This window comes from Hyposmocoma kahamanoa, unplaced genomic scaffold (genome assembly GCF_003589595.1).
Source record: "Hyposmocoma kahamanoa isolate Upper Pololo Valley unplaced genomic scaffold, ASM358959v1 87, whole genome shotgun sequence".
Taxonomy (NCBI): Eukaryota; Metazoa; Arthropoda; class Insecta; order Lepidoptera; family Cosmopterigidae; genus Hyposmocoma; species Hyposmocoma kahamanoa.
Window position 1 is genome coordinate 22783541 of NW_020654422.1, and position 19137 is coordinate 22802677.

Below are 19137 nucleotides of genomic sequence, written 5' to 3' on the forward strand. Positions count from 1 at the left end.
CTCAAGACATGTAGTCTTATATTTGCATTTTACCCAAACAGGTGATGTGCAATTTGATTTTATTAGAGATAACAAATATTTATCACGCGAAAGAAACAAATGAAAAGACGCAGTGGCGGGCGCACCCTGCGCGAGTGTGCGGGGGACACCTGTTGAGACGCCACCGCCCCTCTCTTCTGACGTCACCAGCCAATGTTTTGCGTCGGGGCCGCGGGGCCACGCAATCCATTGCTGAATTGGATATAACGCTGAGAAATAATGAGTGGAAGAGGTATGGTCCAATTCTGTACGAACTAGTAGGTACAAAATAGTCTCGGTTCGTTCAAATTTTATACATTTGGCCAATCACGTGCGATTCTCATGAGTGGAGGGCCGGATTAATTCATCCCCATACATCAAAGTCAGATCAGGTAGGTCAGCTAAGTCCAAGATTCGACCTATGTAAAACACATTTGTTTTCTTTTGAACTACCAAGGAAGGATGAAGATTTAGACAAATACCACGGCGAGTCGGGTTTAACCCTAATTGATATTATTTATCTAAATTGATAATATATCAAATGGTTGTAATATAACAATAATAAAAAATCTTTTTATTAAAATTAAATGTAATATTCACATTATATCAAACGAGAATTATAATGAAATTAAGTTATAGCAAGTGAATTTAGTCCAAGTCAAAATTATAAAATAATTTGATTTTCGCACGAGTGAGGCGCACCCCGGGCACCCGTTTCGCTGTACGGGTCTCGAGAACCTGCTACGGGCTGTGTTGTAGCCGTCTACTGCTTCTCCACGGAGAAGTATCAACAACGTATTGACAAAATGCAATGGTTTTGTATGAGATGATACTAGTGCTGGTCAGTGCCATTGAACTTTGTAACAGCAAAAGTACGTTTTTAGTTTTAATTCGATATGAGCAACGGCAATCATCCCACTACTGTCATGGTCGTACTTTCTGTTATACAAACAAGATCAGCCGTCAGCGATAAAGCTTCATTATCGTAATGGACAAATATAAGCATTACGGCACAAAGTAGGGACATTTTGGAGTGCGGTACTATTTAGGTGCTGTCCATGAACGGGTTAAAATGTCACACGTCTGTAACCCCTTCGACGTGGGATCAAACTGGGTTAGATAACTGAATTTGTTTGAGATGAGAGACGTCGGCGACTTGGACTACGAGATGAAGACTACCCTATCAATGCAATTAGTATTTGCACACCTGCTTGCAGGTTGAATACATTGTACCTAATTTTATTTAAGATCTGTAGAATTACTGTATTCAGGCAAATAAACGTTTTCCATTGTATTCTGTATTCTATATCGACCGTCAAAACCGGTAAGGTCCTACCGAAGGTGCACTCGACCATGGAGACGGAAACCGGCAGCTACGCTTAAGTTTATTCGAAGGCGACGCATCGATAATCGGATGTTGTAAATATTTATCATCACAGCGCCCGTAACAATAACAGAGACGACGAAACCAGTTCTACGTCTACGGGCACTTTCCCGGTGCACAATGAGCCGGAATCGCTCGAGCCGGAAATGGCAAAGCCGTAATAGGTTCCACTCGCAATTGATTAAAGTGTGATACTGATAACAGCCGGATCGATTGACACAATAACACCTTGCGGTGACTGGTCGGGACAGGTTTCATTTCAACGGATCTGCGATGCATCATTATCGGAACCGGCTTAACTTGATGAAACGTCAAGGCAGCTGCGAACTAAAATCGCGTCTGCGTGGCAGTTGAAAGTAAACAAAAGTACTGCTGCAAGTAGTTGACTCGCGACTAAATGGTTAGCGCGGTTTCCCACGCCGGCGCCGCCGGCGGGGGCGCCCGAGGGCCTGCACGATTGCCGCAAACGAAACTCTAATATTGAAATAATCAAAAGGTTCCAGTTGAAGTAAATCTGTAGGCATTTTACAACATAGGTGCTAGTTTCCAATTGACTTTTGCCTGTCTATATTAGACACAAATTAATACATTTTTATTGATTTGTTTATTTCGTTACAAAAATTCATAAAAAACAGATTTTTTCGCTTTCAAATAAGCAACTTGAAAAATAGTTTTCTTTCTTTTCTTATTTAATTTAATTAAACGGTAACAATGACAAATGCTATAGTTACATTTTCGGAGATAAAAAAACAACAGACACCGCGCATCGTACTGGTGAAACGCCTTCAATATCGAGTGATCCGATGGCGTGCAGCCATCGCCGTTCTGTCCACGACACAGTCGCGGTGCCTCACTTTCCCGAGACACTGCACGCGCGAGCTTGCAAAGTTGCAACATACGAGAAGAGCGCGCCCCAATGACGCGACCACTGCAACACTACGCACGACGACATGCTCGCCTTCAGGACTCCGAGTCTAGTTAATATCGGAGCAAAATCGCGTTGTACGTGTAAGCCAGCGGTATCCTTCACAGACAAGAGGCAGGTGTTGTTACATACGTGCATGGCGGGGAATCGATTCGAGGTCGATTCGCTACAATTACTAACCGCTACGCGGGTCTCGCGCTGGCTGGCGTCTTAGTCCCACGACCTTCGCAGGGCAGTCATAAATAACTTGACCCTGCGATAACAGCTCCCGCTCGTGTCGTTCTTTGCATACCCCGATATATTAAGAGTACCGAACAGAATAACGTCCATCGATTTTAAATATAGGGAAGTTAAGCCGAGTAAGAAACTCAAGGAGTCGATTAAGAGTAATATTGAAGAGTAAAGAGGTAAGCGGCCAGGTAGGTACGAGACGTGACTTGTCAGTGTTGTCCACTAAGAAATGGACATAGAATGCAAAATAAAATTGCTCCGCCAGAGTCAGCCGAGCGCGCCGGATCGGTGTCACGCGCCAACGAGCATTTTGAAATCCAGCATTCGCCCGCCGCCGCCCCGGCCCCCGCCCCTGCCCCGCACAGACGCGCGCTGGGCGAGTGACTGTCCATTCTCTTCACCAGATTATACTAGCGAAACACAATTGTAGCAACTTTGCACACCAACACCATGTCGATAGCACAATCCTTGGGTCGAAATACAATTGTCTGCCTTTAGACAACATTTCCTACCTGTGTAGATTCACTTTGAGCTGAGCAGATGATACGTATTATAATAAAATAATATCCTGTATGAGGTACCTATTATGCATATGTATATGTATGTTTAGGTGTAATGGTGCTCGCAGCATGAGCGATATTGGGCAGGAAAAATTTAAGGGCACGAAGCTTATCGACTCGCTAGGAACATGACGATGACGGTAAAAAACGAAAGACGACGAATTGCAACTGCTGCTGGAACTGTTCGGGAAGGCCGCCGAAGTGAAGCGACGGTGACGGCCGTGCGGAACTAAACTGGCGCCGACTTTGTGGATTCCATAAGTCGAACGTTTGGTGCTAGCATGTGCGTGCTGCCGGCTATTGTAGCAGTAATGCACGCGATGCAATGCACACAGAAATATCACCGACGCAACAAACGTTCTTCTAGGTAAGTCACTCACTGCAACTTAACATTCGTGAGAGTGGAGGCAACAGTTCCAGTTGAATTTTAGCAATGATCTTAAAATGCGGCCTTGTGCTATAGAAGGATTTCTACTGGGTAAGAGGTTTCGTTCATTCTGTGAAATTGAGAGCCTCACAGTGATGAATGGAGCACAACTCGTCACAAAGGCAACTTATCTTTATATGCATATGTATTAGCAGTTCCCATGCTGCACGTACCTTTCTTCAGGCGACCCGCAACCGGGATCCAGTGACGGCAGTTGGCTTTTCTCAAATGTTTGCACAATCACGTAATAAATCAAGTACACAATGAACGGAGAGCGTATAAACTTACGCTACGAGCCCTCCGAGGAACGCAACCGGTCCACCGCCAATGAGTCTGATTTTCCGGTGACAGGAGTCGAATAGGGAATGTCGAGCGTGCGGTTGCAGGCCCACGGTGCCGCCCGAGCCGGGCGCGCGCAGCATCTCGCGCGCACTAGCCGGGCGCTGCACGGCCGCTCCTGCGTGCTCGGCCTGCGTCCGCTCTACCGAGCATTGCAACACGCCCGCCCCGGAGCGCAGCCAGCGTGGAACTGCCGACGCCGCCCACCCCTCCCTCGCTCGTTCTACTGACCGACCGTCACCTCCCTCCTGCTACCAGCGGATAACACCCTCCCCCTCTTTTGACGGTTTGACAACATGACTTCGTACATACGTAAAGGCTCTAATCGGTTTCATGGCGTCGTATATACAATTATTATTGTGAAGTGAGAAGTTTTTTAAATACATCTTGCTGACATTGCAATATATTTCTAATTTGAACTAAGTTGTTATTTTAAAGACGGTTCTCTTTCATCAATCAACAGCCCGAGTCAAGAAACCACAAGCTCTGTGCAGAGTGCAGGTAACTGTAAATACTTTTAAATATCTACCTCCTGAACGAGACAATAATATTCTCAAGCCATCCTGACATTACGCACCTGACAGCACAGAACTAGCACAGCGTGGTGGTGCGGGAGATGAACCGGCTGGACCAGACAACGCAAGGCAGGCGAGTCTCTTTGAAGAGAGTGATCAGGTGAACCGTGATGTGATGGTACGAAGGAATGTACCGTATTCGCCTTGAAAAGGTGTAAGTATTGCCATTGAACATTACTCAATGCTACTGAAACTCAGGTAGTCGTTGAAACCAATCCTCTCTGGAAGCCTGCTCGACAGCGCGCAACAGGTTTACGACAATCAGGAATCCACAAACACGCCTGCAGTGGTGTAACGAACGCCATTTCTAATTTGTTTCAGACGTATGTTTTCGAAGTATTAGGAAGGCATAATATGATCAAACACAAAAGGAGTACCTATAACATATTCTATAGTAGCAATTACTTTATTTTGCTTGTGGTTGGTTAGTTATTGCAGAACAAGGAAAAAAAAACTAAACTAACAATAGACATTATTGTATCATAGTAATGTTTAATATACATCAGAAATGATATAGCGGTATATGTATACACGTTCGAGGTCGCAGGTGACGGCGACCGCGGGCAAGAGGCCTGCGGTGCGGGGAGGCGAGAAGCGCACCCGCGCCCCTGTCCCGCATTTATCGCCTTGCGCCATGGTTGCGCAAGCGCACTACACACACAAACTACTAAGAGATACTAACTACATATTCTACGAACACACACAGCGATTGACTCTTTATAAATTGTGGCTATCTCAATCAGGTTCCTTTTGTAACTGTAGGTATTAAAAACGCTTAGTTATATTTTTCAGTTTAAGTTAAATTAAGCCCGTTGATGTTGATGTGATGAAATAGGGCTTATAATTATATAAATATTGACTTGAATGTATACAGCAATTTCATGAAACTTTCGGAAACAAATTTTTATATATTTATATATTTGCATTCAGGTAACATAGACCCATAAATACATACCTTATAGACTAACATACATAATAATACAATAAAAACACTATTGACTAATGTTCAGAAACAGATTATTAGTGTATGAGGAAAGAGTGATTCGCCCTATTCCGTAGCAGAAGCTGTTCTGTATGGCGCGGCAACGACTCGACTAAAGGTAGTGGGTTGCCCAGAACATAAACCTACACACTATAAATTTTAATTCCGTACAGAATTTACAACACAGTTTAACACTTGATGCACGTATCAACGAGAGCTTGAGTATATTGGGTTTCACAGAACGAGTCTCGTTCACCACGCAATAGCGCCTAAATGACAAAGACGATGACAAATACACTTGGTTAAAACGATAAGAATGAAGTCAAAGAACGATGGACTTACCAGAGGCAGTCCAGCATGTTTGCGAACGAGACATGCGCGTGGCGAGTCGGGGCGCACTCACCTGCAAAAAACGAGCTCGTCAGCTGTTGTTACCGCTACCGTTCAAAACAAACTTTTCTACGTCCACTCGTCTCGTAATTAGCTAGTAACTTTAAGTGTTAATCAACACTGGTATTTTAAATTTACCATCAGTGTTGTCAACACCATAATTTTCGATTTACCCTTAGGTATAAACTGTCTACATGAAGCACCGGAGTCGAACGACGGCAAGAAAAGGGACACTGTCGTTGCCAACAGCAATGCAGTTTCGTAGAAGGGAGAATATTCTTCTAGCATCCGAATGCTGAATTAAAACCAAATTTCTTCAACAACACAATCTAAAATTTCAACTTTTCATTACGACCACAAATAAATTGGCTAAAAAAGAAATGGCAATCTTTCTAATACATAAACCCCTCTTAAGAGAGCACAACTTGGAACTTATTGTGATCTATACAAACATTCATAAAAATCACACACCTTTACGACGATCCTCGTAGCTACCGCCTTCTGGAACACGCTGCAAGACTCTGGAATAATACCTCTACTTCTCCATCTCTCACTGGCCTCACAATTAAAGCTAGTTTACAGACAAATTGAACTGTAAAAAAAACCGAATCACTAAGGGTGAGTTCTGCGTGTTTTTAGCGCGTTGTCATAGCGCAGACGCAGAGAACACTCGGCCACCAACACTCACACGATAGGAATGCATTTTGAAGTCTTCTACCCCTTGCACACAACCCTTGGCTCAAACTTCCAAAATGTGAAATCAAGTGTTTATTACAAAATCTTATATGCGCTGCCGTCGAGACGGAGCCGAGTCACACACGTTAAATTCTGGTATACTAAATACCAATTAGTACTAATGAAAGGACAATAATTAAGTACGCAACGTTGACCGTGAGCGCGCTAATTGAGCGATAACGCAAAACAGAAGACGGTTGAGCAATTCATGATTTGAAACAAAAATAATGAGACTGACAATGAAAAAAGAACAATACAAGTAACAAAAGATCCTCTGTCGCGCAATCCAAAGTTTAGACAATGAGCTGCCGTTTCACATTTATCGAGAGCCGTCGAAGCCACCGATTCTCTATTTCAACTCCTAGAACACCGAGTGGATTTGGATTATCACCATCTACATTTGACGCGCTATTGTTAACCTGAAATAGTAATTTTCACTTTGGTATAGTGTATACAGAGATGGCTAAACTATCCGATAAATAATTCATCTATGACTATATTACCTACATAATTCGATTGAGTAACAGTATGACTTGGTTTGACGCTCCAACTTAAAAGAAATCCAAATGCTGAATTCACGGTAATGACATGAACGTGTCGCTCGTTAGTAGTTAGTAAGTTACCAGTTCGTAAGACGATATTGTGCTCGTTTTTCATGCACGGTCAGCAACTAGAGAGCCGCGAGCTGACGTGACAGTATCTCCATCCCCTCGCCAGCACGCTGCCGCTACAGCATAAAAGCACGTAGGCTCTCCACTAGAGGCGCCCCGCGTTATGGCTATACTACGTTAAGGCGGGTTTGCCGCCGCGCGCCGCGCGCAGTGTCGTTTATAAAGCAACAAGGTCACGCGCCGAGCACAGCAACGCGCATATATTGTCCTCCGGTAAATTTCGAGGTAACACCGCCTCTGACTAGGCATTTCATGAGTAAACGTGCTAGCGCCGATGATGTCAAAATGTTGTAAATCATGTATAATTTAGGAAATGAAACTATTTTTCCGGATTTAAATCGCGTATATTTGTTTTTTCAAACAAACCGACTTTTCGGGCCCTTTACAGATCCCATGGTCACGGTTGACTGAGGTGGTACAGTCTTCAACCAGTTATGTCTAATATTGATGCAAACCACCTTATTTTTTCACTATAGTTACAATAGTTAATAATTAAATACCTTATTTTTAATTTTACAAAGAAAACATTCCAATTTACTTTACATTAAGTTTTACAAATTATTTTATTGAATGAATTTTTATTAAGTTCAATTTATTATTAATGATTAATATAAATTAGAATAAACTAAAACTAATTAATTAGTACTGCAGTCTTATGTCTGTTTGGGATTTTTCATTAGAGGAAATACTGGATCCCAAACTGGTGGTACGGAGAAACCATCTTCCCTGTTGTAATTAGTTACTAATAACACCTTAGGCCATACTGTATTTCGAAAGAAAACCCATACAGATAGGTATCTCAATGGTAATTCCCATCACCATCCTAGCCAGTTAGCTACCATGGGCAAATCTTTCTTTCAGAGAGCACATGGTGTCTGCGACAGTAATCTATATGGATGGGAATAAATAGATGGTTTCTCCGTACCACCAGTTTGGGATCCAGTATTTCCTCTAATGAAAAATCTCAACAGACATAAGACTGCAGTATTAATTAATATGTTTTAGTTTATTCTAATTTATATTAATAATTAATAATACATTGAACTTAATAAAAATTCATTCAATAAAATAATTTGTAAAACTTAATGTAGCGTAAATTGGAATGTTTTCTTTGTAAAATTAAAAATAAGGTATTTAATTAATAACTATTGTAACTATAGTGAAAAAATAAGGTGGTTTGCATCAATATTAGACATAACTGGTTGAAGACTGTACCACCTCAGTCAACCGTGACCATGGGACCTGTAAAGGGCCCGAAACATCGGTTTGTTTGAAAAAACAAATTTACGCGATTTAAATCCGGAAAAATAGTTTCATTTCCTATGTGTAACAATCGCGAAAACCTAAGAATTCGACATGTATAATTTAGATACTTGTCCGTTGGTTGGTACGTCAGTACATGATAGAAGATGTACAGAGCAGGTAACTTATAATATTGTGGTCTGATCTAGTAAGAGACAAGTGGATCGCGGAATGGGCGCGGGGGAACGGCAACAGTAACGGCGGCGGCGGCGGCGGCGGCGGCGGGCGAAGAAAACAGGGCTGGATAGAGGAGGAACTGGGAGCTTGACGACGGGGCGAAAAGTATGGTGTCTGGAGGAATTTATGGAGGTACTTACGGTCGTAGTGACCGTAAGTACCTCACCTGTAATAAGATAAAGCATACATTAGTTAAAGGGGCAGAGGGAATGCTCCAAATGCGATTTGAGCAGTCGATGCACATTTACGACATCGTTAAGGAATTAACAAAATTGTTGTTGTCTAGTGCGCTTAACCACAGGGATTCGAAGACGATACAGGGGTCATCGAGGCGATTGTCGCCTGGTGTGTTTGAGTTGTCAGCAGAAAAAATAGTTTCTTTAATTTTCAGAACATGATGATCAAGAGTTAGCACCGTACTAAGAGTACGCACACATTATATGTAATATTACGTCGGGAACTATCTGCGACCACGTATTTACAGTTAGCGCTGCAGCTTGGGTAGCGGGGCGCAAGCGCACAATGGCGGTGTCGCGCTCTAGTTGCCGCTGTCGCCGTGCCAGCGCAGCGCTCCCATGTCAGACTCATTGTTCGGCACTTTCTTGCACCTACTTTTATATACACGTTATGTCCTCACAGCGGGAACGGCGGAACTCTTCATTATAGCATATCACCCACTTAATTACATATATACATTTAATGAAGTCGGTCGCAAGGGTCAAGTAAAGAAGTAGTCTCCACAGCAGTGGCTTATAAGCCTATAAACCAGCTTTCAACAACACGGAAAATTATAATTATTGGCCGAAAAAAGCAAAGTAACTATGGGTCGTATTCCGGAACTCTACTCAATGGTCTAGTCCTGGCTTGAGCATTGAGTAGAGTTCTGGAATACTTGGAAGACTTGAGTATGATTTCAAGCACTGGAAATACGACTCTAATGGCAAGGACTTGAGTATGATTTTCAGTGCTTGAAATCATACTCAAGTCTGCTCAAGTCCTGACTTGAGTATTGAGTAGAGTTCTGGAATACGACCTTTAATGTTAGGTCAAGAAGTCAGCTATAATGAACATATATGCATAGTCACCACACGCATCAGAGTTAGCTGCGAGGACGGTACAAATATTCGGTCGTTGGTGTCACAGATGCGCCGAGAAGGCTTAGACGGATCTTGGTCGCGGGTCGGCGGATTTTCTAGTTTGAGTCGGGAAGGCTCGCTCAAAGTCAAAGAATAATTTGTTCCATAGGTAAAATAAATTTACACTTGATAATTTCGTATTGTAAGCTACTGCTCATTCATTACGCTGACCTCCCTGAGAAGAACGAACAAGAAACTCTAGGGATTGCTCTTGATTCAAAGTGTATTCCATAACATTTAAGTTTATTTGAAAATCAATAAATATAAATGTTATGGAATACACTTTGAATCAAATCTGTGTGGAATTTAGGCCCATTACGTTTTCCCATGCAACTTTATCTAACATGTAGTCTTCAATTTTGTAATACGACTTTTTAATTAAAATACTAATGTAAGTTTCAAACTTTAGGAAATGATAATTTTAATATTTGCTCGAGAACCCTGTTGTAAAAACGTATACAGTTCCCCATAAAAGAATCGTTTACCTTAGTTAGACGAATTCGTGGTACCATGGGTTTGGACTTAGTTCTAAGGTTAATATTATGGATATCTTCTTCCTTAACGAAATTATGTATATTTTTACGGGCATATAAAATATTTGAGAAAATGTACTGTGTTGCCACAGTCATGATACCCGTTTCCCTAAACTTTTCACAAAACATTATATTATGGAAGTAACTAATCTAGCAGTACTAACATCAGTAAGCTTACGTACTCTGCGGACTGAGTTGAATCTGCTGGCCAGGGAGATATGCCTGTGGTGTGGTCGCTATATAATAAAGATGTAGGTATATGTTACGATAAGATATCTTAAGGTTCTACGAATACATTTACTTAAAAAAATTAGTAAAGTTAAATTTGTGAGCGAATCTTGTCTAATTTAAGAAATATTTTCCTTAACATTGGCATTGCAAATAGTAACGAAATGTACGGGCTTCGTGTCTATTTCCTTAAAAGTAACAAAAAGCCGATGACATCAATGCTATTTTTATTAACCACAAACGAGTATGAAAAGTACATACAACGTACATCCGTATGCTCATCGATCGGAAAAGCGGATCGGCCAATGGTACTTCAAAGCGCGCTGGTCGCAATGCGCTCGTACACTAATTGTCGCATCAGGTTACCCTAAAATATTATCGTTGTGCAATCATAACTTAATGTAGAAGTAGCACGGTCGTGAGGACCTTGGCAAGTGGGGCACAATTAACCATGCTCCCGAGTTAATCGCTCGTAGGTGTCTTGCACCTCGCGGCAAGGTGACGGACTACGCGCAAAATCAAAGTATGTACTATACCTACTGCATTATGTACTCGCTAACAAAAAAAAGACGTGAGGCAGCGCGTGACGTCACGCAGGTGGAGTGATAACACGCGATAACAAGATAAGCCGCTCGCCCTCGTACGCCCTAAGTAGGCCGCCGCTGGGCAGCGGCTACAGTGGAAAAACTATGGCAATGCCCATTAAACTAACCGGCGGCCTTCTACTTCACTGTAACGTAACTAAATCTCGGAAGATTAACTATCAAACAAATAGAAGCATTCAAATTATGCCCCTTTAAACATTCAAACCACGACTTTCAGGCCGGTCGTTGCATTTACCGGGGAATTTTTCGCCAATATTTCGTCTAGGCGATTTCGCGCTTGAATAATAAATGACACATAGACGGACGACAGCGACACACCTGCAGAAACAGGAGACAGTGTCGTCGATGTCGAGCGGCAGCGCGTGCGGCGAGGCGGCGGGGGACGGAGCGGGCGGCACGCTGCGGTACTTGACGTGCAGCACACGGCGAGCCGCGCGCGCGCCGCTGCGCCGAAGGATGCCCACGGGCCAGCGCCGCGACGCCGCCTCGTCCTCGCCCTCGCCGGCGCCCCCCGCGCTCATGCTCCGCAGCCACGCCTTCACCACCATGCACCGCTCCCGTCCCTGGCGTCGAGCACAAGAATCGCTGCAGCGTTCAGCACTTCCCCGCGAAGCCAAGACGTCGCGGATGCGCGCGCGTCGAGTGGGTAGTACCGCAAAAAACCGTTCACGCTTGCGCTCCGCGGCCGACTGACGACGGAGGCGAGAGGCGGAGGACGAGCCGGCGACGGCGCGCGCTCTGACATCACGCCTTATCACGCCAGCGCACGCCGCCGCCGCGCACCTGAGCTCCGCTGCGGCGAAAGTCCGCGCCACGCTACGGCGCTCGCAACAATCTCGTCAGCCCGCGCAACGTTCAGCGTCTATTTGCTAAACGAACTCCGTCACTCCGCTTTTTATGATCAATCGACCGATTCCCTAGATCACCGAGTGTACTTATTTACCGTGTACATCGTACCCGTAACATTTGGAGTGTTTTTATAACCGCGTACTCTTACACTGCAAACCAATAGAACAGTCAAATTCAAATTGTTAAAATGTCAAAACAAGTTATTCTGCATTATACATTAGTTATCTCAACGATGCCGATGTAGGTGGAAAGTCGGCCACTAGCACCCGGTTTGCACTCAACAGCCTGATTATACAACTTCCAACGTCTAATTTAATCTGAAACTGAAATTAAGATGGTGATGTACGCAGCTCACACAGCTCAGCTCAGAGTACATAAACGTAAGGAACAAATTGTCAATAAAAAATTTGACAGTTTGTATATCTTTAACCCGTGGTCCGTACTTAGTGTAAGTTCCTAATGATGATTAATATAGGAACATTGGTGTCTGTTAACTTTAAATAGTAGCATCAACAAACAACAGCAATCTGTTGTTCCATGCTTTCCACGAAGCTAGCTAAATCATTAATGTAAACTAAAAATAAATTTGAACCTGACAATGAGGGATGCCATTACTAATTGCAGACCCTGATGATCGTATATACGTGGGGCACACTATAAGTTTCCGGAATGAATAAGAAAAAAATACTATAAATGGTCAGAAATGAATTTATTGCTTCTCAAAATATTCTCCGTTAGCGTTAATGCACTTTTTCATACGAATGAACCTATTTTGAAAAATGTTTTCAAAATTGAACGAAACAACACGATCTAACGAACAAAATTGAAAAAAATTGAATCGAAACAAACTGTATTCCACAGCCAAAGAGTTCCATTTTCAAATGTTGTAATTACTTTTTAAATATTGTTTATGTAAGTGGCCAGTTCCGGAAACTTATAGTGCGCCCTATGTATTATAACTTATGAGGCCTGACTCTACCAGTCTCGCTGTTTAAAATGTTCCAAGAAGTCTTTACTACATCCGCACTGTTTTTAATATTATTACACTTCTATAATAACATTCCGGTTTATATTTAAAGGACAAAGCCCAAGTTTCATACAGTAGTGGACCTACTAAATGAGTTTTTTTTAAACATTATTTGTTGCAATTGCAATTTTAAGTAAAAATTACAGTATATTAGGTACGTAGATAGAAAATGAAATGATAAAGATAAAAATAAATTACCCCAACTACTTGATGCGTAAAAGGGAATATTTATCCATAGAGATTGACATCATAGAATCGATCAATCGTCAATATGAGTGTATTGACGTATCTTGTATGAGGATAGGTTTTTGTTTTGAGCTTTGCGTGATGTTTTTGGAGTAGTTGTTCAAATTTCGTTTCGTTGCTGTCAATTTCATGTTTAGTTGTCAATTGTTATTTGGTTGTAATTGATTTTTTAATAACTTAATAACTGAAGCCTTTTTATTTTGTTTTATTTTATTGTTCTTAAATTATTAAATTGATTCTCTCTTCGTTACAAATTATCTCGATAAGGTATATAAATCGATTTGTTTTCTTTTGATTTTTAAATCACTACATCTCTAGGAACAACAAATCTCAAACGTCACCGTACCATGCTATGTGAAATGAACTACAATAGATTTTTTTCGGTCAGCGAGATTAGGAGGTGCTTTTTTGCTAGAGTATTTGTCGTCTCTTTTCTTACTCTTTGAACCGCGAATTTGTTTATTTTTGTGGATTTCTCATATCTGTGTGTGTCGCTTATTGTATTGTGTGTGGCTTGCGTGGTGAAGGTAACTTTTATGTAGTATTAGGTCTGTTATGGAGGTTCAAGAAGGAGGCACCGATCCTCCATATGTTTGGTGATTCGGGACTTCTGCTGCGTCACCAGACAATTTTACGCCAATTACTTCTACAAGTTCTAGTAGTAAGCGCAAAAACTATACAGCAGAGTCTGGTAACAGTAACCTCAATAATTGTAACTTTTTCACTGAAAATTAAAAACCCGACCTCAAAAGTTTGCTTATTGGCTTTTTTCGATTTCCATGGGATCCCCTCATCAGATTCTGACTTGTTGGTGACAATGGGACTGTTACGGACTCCTTTGTACATTTTATAGTTCTTTTTCCTGGTTGTCAGGGTGAGGTGATTCGTTGATTACATGTGTTGTGTCAAGTGAAAAGTCGACTTTTACTTGCGGAAAAGATTTTTCAATTTGTGATAGCCGAAACGAACCCGGAACAGCATCGTCGGCATCAGTGACCACCTCGAGAGTATGCCCTTTCAAATAAAAAAGAATTTTCAACGGAGAAATCGATATGTACGGACAACGGCACACCAGAGTACACATTTTTGTTCGAAAATCGCCTCCAGTGCAACGGAGCAAGAGACGTAAATGTGTAGCTTGATGTTCTGGCGTGTGTACATTGACGTGCCCACAAAATTTGAGGATTTTCCTCGATTTCCATGAATCACCTCATCAGATTCTGACTTGGTGGCAATGGGAGCACCACGAGAGTGCACCCTTTTACCCAAAAAAGAATATTCAAAATCGGTCTACAATTGACAGAGAAATCTGAAAACATACACCGTAGCCGAATGTATAACCTGCTCCTTTTTTATTAAGTCGGTTAAAAAACTTGTGACTGAATTTAGTTCAACCTCGGCGTCTATACACGCGCTCCAACGCCGATGAAAAGAGAATTTATTCCTCCATTTGTGGTTTGACACTAAGGGTCGTATTCTAGAACTCTAATCAATGCTCAAGTCAAGATTGCACTGGAAACACAAGCACTGGAACTACGACCCTAATGGCAGGGACTTGAGTATGATTTCGAGTGCTTTAAACCATACTCAAAGCCTGACTTGAGCATTGAGTAGAGTTCTAGAATACGAGCCTAAGACTAACGGGTCTGGGATATACATTTTTCAAATTTTTAGGCTTTAATTTAATTTGTAAAAAATAAATTCTGAAACGAAGTCAGTGTCGCTGCCGCTCGACCCGCGCCATGGAACCTATTCAGTACGGGAAACATTTTAAATTCGAGCTGAGGTAGTATTGACTCTTAAGTCTGTTGGTCGCAATAGATCGTCTATGGAATTTGTTTTAATAATAAATAATAACAATTTATTTCAGATAATTTGAATACATAATTTGTTAGATACACACACTTATAGCTATGCTAGTTTTGTATTGTAGTCTTAATTAAAACGTTCAATGACCGCTCTGCGATGCCTCGGTCAGACTGAATATAAAGCAATCATTCCCACCTTCATAACTACCCGTATGAGTGTCATCAGAAGTGTGCCAAATGAACCCAGGTGTACACTACAACCTTTCTAGGTTTTCAAGACGACACAGTGGCCTGACCTGGGAAAGTCACATAGATAAACTGTGCGAAAAGGTTGGCCGTGCACGTTTTGCACTAAGGTGTATATCAGCTGTGTTGCACTACAGCATATTTGTTGCACTACTTCACATCTGTGCACTCGCTGCTACAGTATGGTGTTGAGCTCTGAGGACGAGCCGCCGACTCGGTTTAGAATGTCCTAAGATTGCAAAAAAGGGCAGTACCGGCCATTGCAAGAGTGTCACGCATCAGCAAAGTCTGTTTTCCGGACCATGAAAATACTAACGGTCCCACGGATGGTGTGTTTTCAAGCAGCTATATATGCCAGAAACCACTTGGAGGAGTACTCCAGACTCGGAGATGGATGTGCGTGCGCATCACGACATGCGGGCTATACCGCGGCGGCTGGCGAAACCATCCAAACTTGTACATGTAATGGCACCGGCGATCTACAACCGGTTGCCAGATAACGTGCGAAGTGCACCATCAAGGAACTCATTCACACTTCTCCTGAAAACGTGGCTTGTTAAGCAATCACTCTACACGCTTGATTATAGTATTGTGTGATGCTATTAACTTAACTTATTGTTAGTAATTTGAGGTAATTGTGGTGTAATTGGTATAATATTGTTCATTGTGTTTTTATTATTATTGTTTTTGTGTAGCTTATTTTTATTATTTAATGAATTATTATTAAGATTTAATTATCGTATTAATTATTTCTTGGAATTCAATTTAATTTTATAACTTTTTTGTTATGAACAAATGACTATGACTATGATCTAATATGGACGAGTTAGTAGAGAGTTTACTTTTACCTTCTGGTATTGGTAATATTCTTAAAGCCCATCGCGTACAGGAACAGGAAGCTGGCATAATGATTCGACCGAGTGGATTCCTACGCAATTAGTTGTAGTCCTCCCACGTTCATTCTTTTCTCTAGCATGTTTACTTGTTCTATTCCCCTCCTCCTCCTCAACATCTAGTGCTTGAAATGCTGCCGCTTTGTTATATGATGTCAAAGCGCAATGCCGGTCTAAGCCTCGGTGCTATAAATGCGCCCAACCTCACCAATCATGTACTGTTACTACCCTAACATGCCTATACTGTTCAGCCTTGCAACAATCTGACGACAAGAACTGTCCTGAACTTTTACGGCATAAGTCGATAAAGCCTGTCGTGTCCCAAGAAAAAGTTTCCTTAGAAGCTTAGAAGCCTCTGCCCGCTTCATGCAGCCCGAATGCAGCGTCTTTCAGAGACGAAAAAAACTGGCTGGTTACAGTTTTCCTATAAATCATTTCGCCTCGATCCCCACCTTCTATCAGATGGAGAAAAAAAAAAAGATTTCGCTGTTTTTAACACAACCGTAATGAGGTCCCTGATCAAGAGGAATCTTCTACATTTGATATAAACACAGGCTCTCCAGATTGTATGAATGACCTCTTCTCATTCTCGGAACTTTCTTTCGAATTCTTTCAATAACTTTTGTATTTATTTTTTTATTTATATTTGGGAAATTAACAGCTCAAGTGACATTGATGTAGTTACAATAAACGAAGATACACAGAAGGGCTCTCTTCACAAACTTCCTCGACTATTGTAAATGAATCGGTACTTCACAGTAATATAACAAAAAAATTATCAAAATTAAAATTAAGATAACAATTTTTTTTTTAAACAAATTTTTGAAAATAAATTAGCAAAGCAAGGTTAACATATCAAAGTGTCTGTGTGTGTGTTTGTGTGCGTGCGTGCGTGCGTGTGCTTAGTTGTATATTATAAATACTATGTGTTTGTACTACTATTACTCATCATGTTTTTTATTGCTTCATTTTTAAAATTTGTCTTAGAATTACAAAATGGGTCCAGTCCACAAAATTTTTTGTTATACTGTCTTGAAACACGCGAAATAATGGAATTTTGACCATAATTTTGTATTATTACACGAATGCTAAACATTATTTATTTTATCTACACACATATCATAAATCCTCCATGATGTGTTCAAAAACCGCAAATTACGACCAGCATAAAGATAAAACTGTTTTGTTACAACAAATTTCTTATCTGTGAAAATGTTATTAGTGCATTACTAATAATATCAAATTCGATTTTATTATTACATTCAAATTTCGAATATCTCTGAAAAACAAAAAAAAAATTGATTTGACCTCAATTCTAATATCAGTCGAAACGAAATGTCAATAGCAAACTATTTTGACAAATCGCACACGTTACTTGATATCGAACGATATGATAGTTGGGGCCGTCTCTAGTTTATCTATGAATTTGAAAAAAACTGCGGTTGCATGACATGCGTGAGAAATAAGTTTTTTGTATTATTTTACTAATAAATACTGCTAATAGCTCTGACAAATGCCGCAATGCCAAACGCGGTACATGCGTAAGTAACATGTGGTTCCTGAACACATCGTAGAGAGCTTATAATATGTGTATAGATAAAGCAGTGTATGTAACTGTACATAATTAGCCATTAAATAAATAAAAAAAAATTATTTCAGATAATTGCAATCCATATTTCAAATTATATTATTATCAAATTACTTATAATATAAATTAAAAATTTAGATAATTAAAACTGAATTAAAAAGAATAATATTGAAAATTAAAAATTGAATTGACTAAAATCTACAGATGGTTAGTAACAAAATTACTTATGATCTAAGTGTTAGTAATGATATGCAAGTGACAACCGCGGTTTATATACGGACAGTCGAACCTGTCCGCTATCGTGCGTAGGATTGTAGGAGCGCTGCAGATGCTGGTGGCGTTATGTCCTGTTGGATGGAATGTAGTAGTAGCCTCCACAGCCTCCATACATTTTACTTAGTCAATTTAAAGTTCAAAGGTTGAAAGTCCAGTTTTATAGGTATTTATTTAGGTTTAACAATAATATTATGATCTTTAAAATGTCAACGGTGTAAATATAACAGTAAAAGGTTCAAAAGATAAGAAGAGATGTGTTCGCTACCGCGATCGGGCAGGGAGTGTCGATGGAACGAAACAAAATCGGAAAGTGAGGCAAAAGAATGGAACAACTCAGAATTTGAATTTAAATACGACTGTGAGAATAAAATAAGGAATTTAAATAAAAAGGTGGGATGACGATCAAGGAGGTCACACCGTCACAGGATGATGTTGGAGCTGGCCCGTACCCTGCTCACCAGTGCCGATGCACCTTTGCGCATGATCGTGTAGTAGCAATCGACTTGTGTCGCTGCGAATATGCCCGAGGCGCTACAGTACGGGGCGGCCTCATCAGCACCCTAAACGTATTATTGTACTGGACACGGAGGGCCCCATACGACTTTTGAGAGCAATTCTCCCACAGGCTACACGTGTAGAAAGATGTACAGAAGGCCCTGAATACTGTAAGTTCAACTACAGGAGAACCACGAGCAGGCCTGCGGGCGATCACGTTAACTTTGACCGATAAAGCATTGTCTTTGAGATTGCAAGTGACCAGATGACCGAGATATTTAAACTGCTCGACTCTATCAAGACGATCACCGTTTAATGTAATAGGTGGAACTTTCAATAAGGTTTTATGGATGACCCCAAACATCATGTACTACTCTTTTTTGTGTTATACATTAGTCCATGCTTATCCGCATACGATTGACAAATACCAAGTAGTGATCTGAGGCCGCAGACAGACGCGCTCAGCAGCACTATCGTCTGCGTAGCTAAGG

At 41.1% G+C, this 19137-nt stretch overlaps 1 protein-coding gene across 4 annotated transcripts in view; it reads right to left on the minus strand.

Moving 5' to 3' along the window:
* The window catches only part of LOC113235259 (MOB kinase activator-like 2), a 34227-nt gene that overhangs the window by 9081 nt on the left and 6009 nt on the right, over window positions 1-19137 (minus strand). The window contains exons 1-2 of one of the 4 annotated variants that reach the window (XM_026470900.1): window positions 11537-11605; window positions 5784-5844 (exon numbers count right to left, since the gene is read on the minus strand). In XM_026470900.1, the coding sequence (XP_026326685.1) occupies window positions 5784-5800 (17 nt within the window). In that variant the 5' untranslated portion in view covers window positions 5801-5844; window positions 11537-11605. Of the gene's footprint in view, window positions 1-3833; window positions 4083-5783; window positions 5845-11536; window positions 12038-19137 lie in introns of those variants that run through there. The other 3 variants (XM_026470902.1, XM_026470901.1, XM_026470898.1) reach the window with 3 other exon arrangements.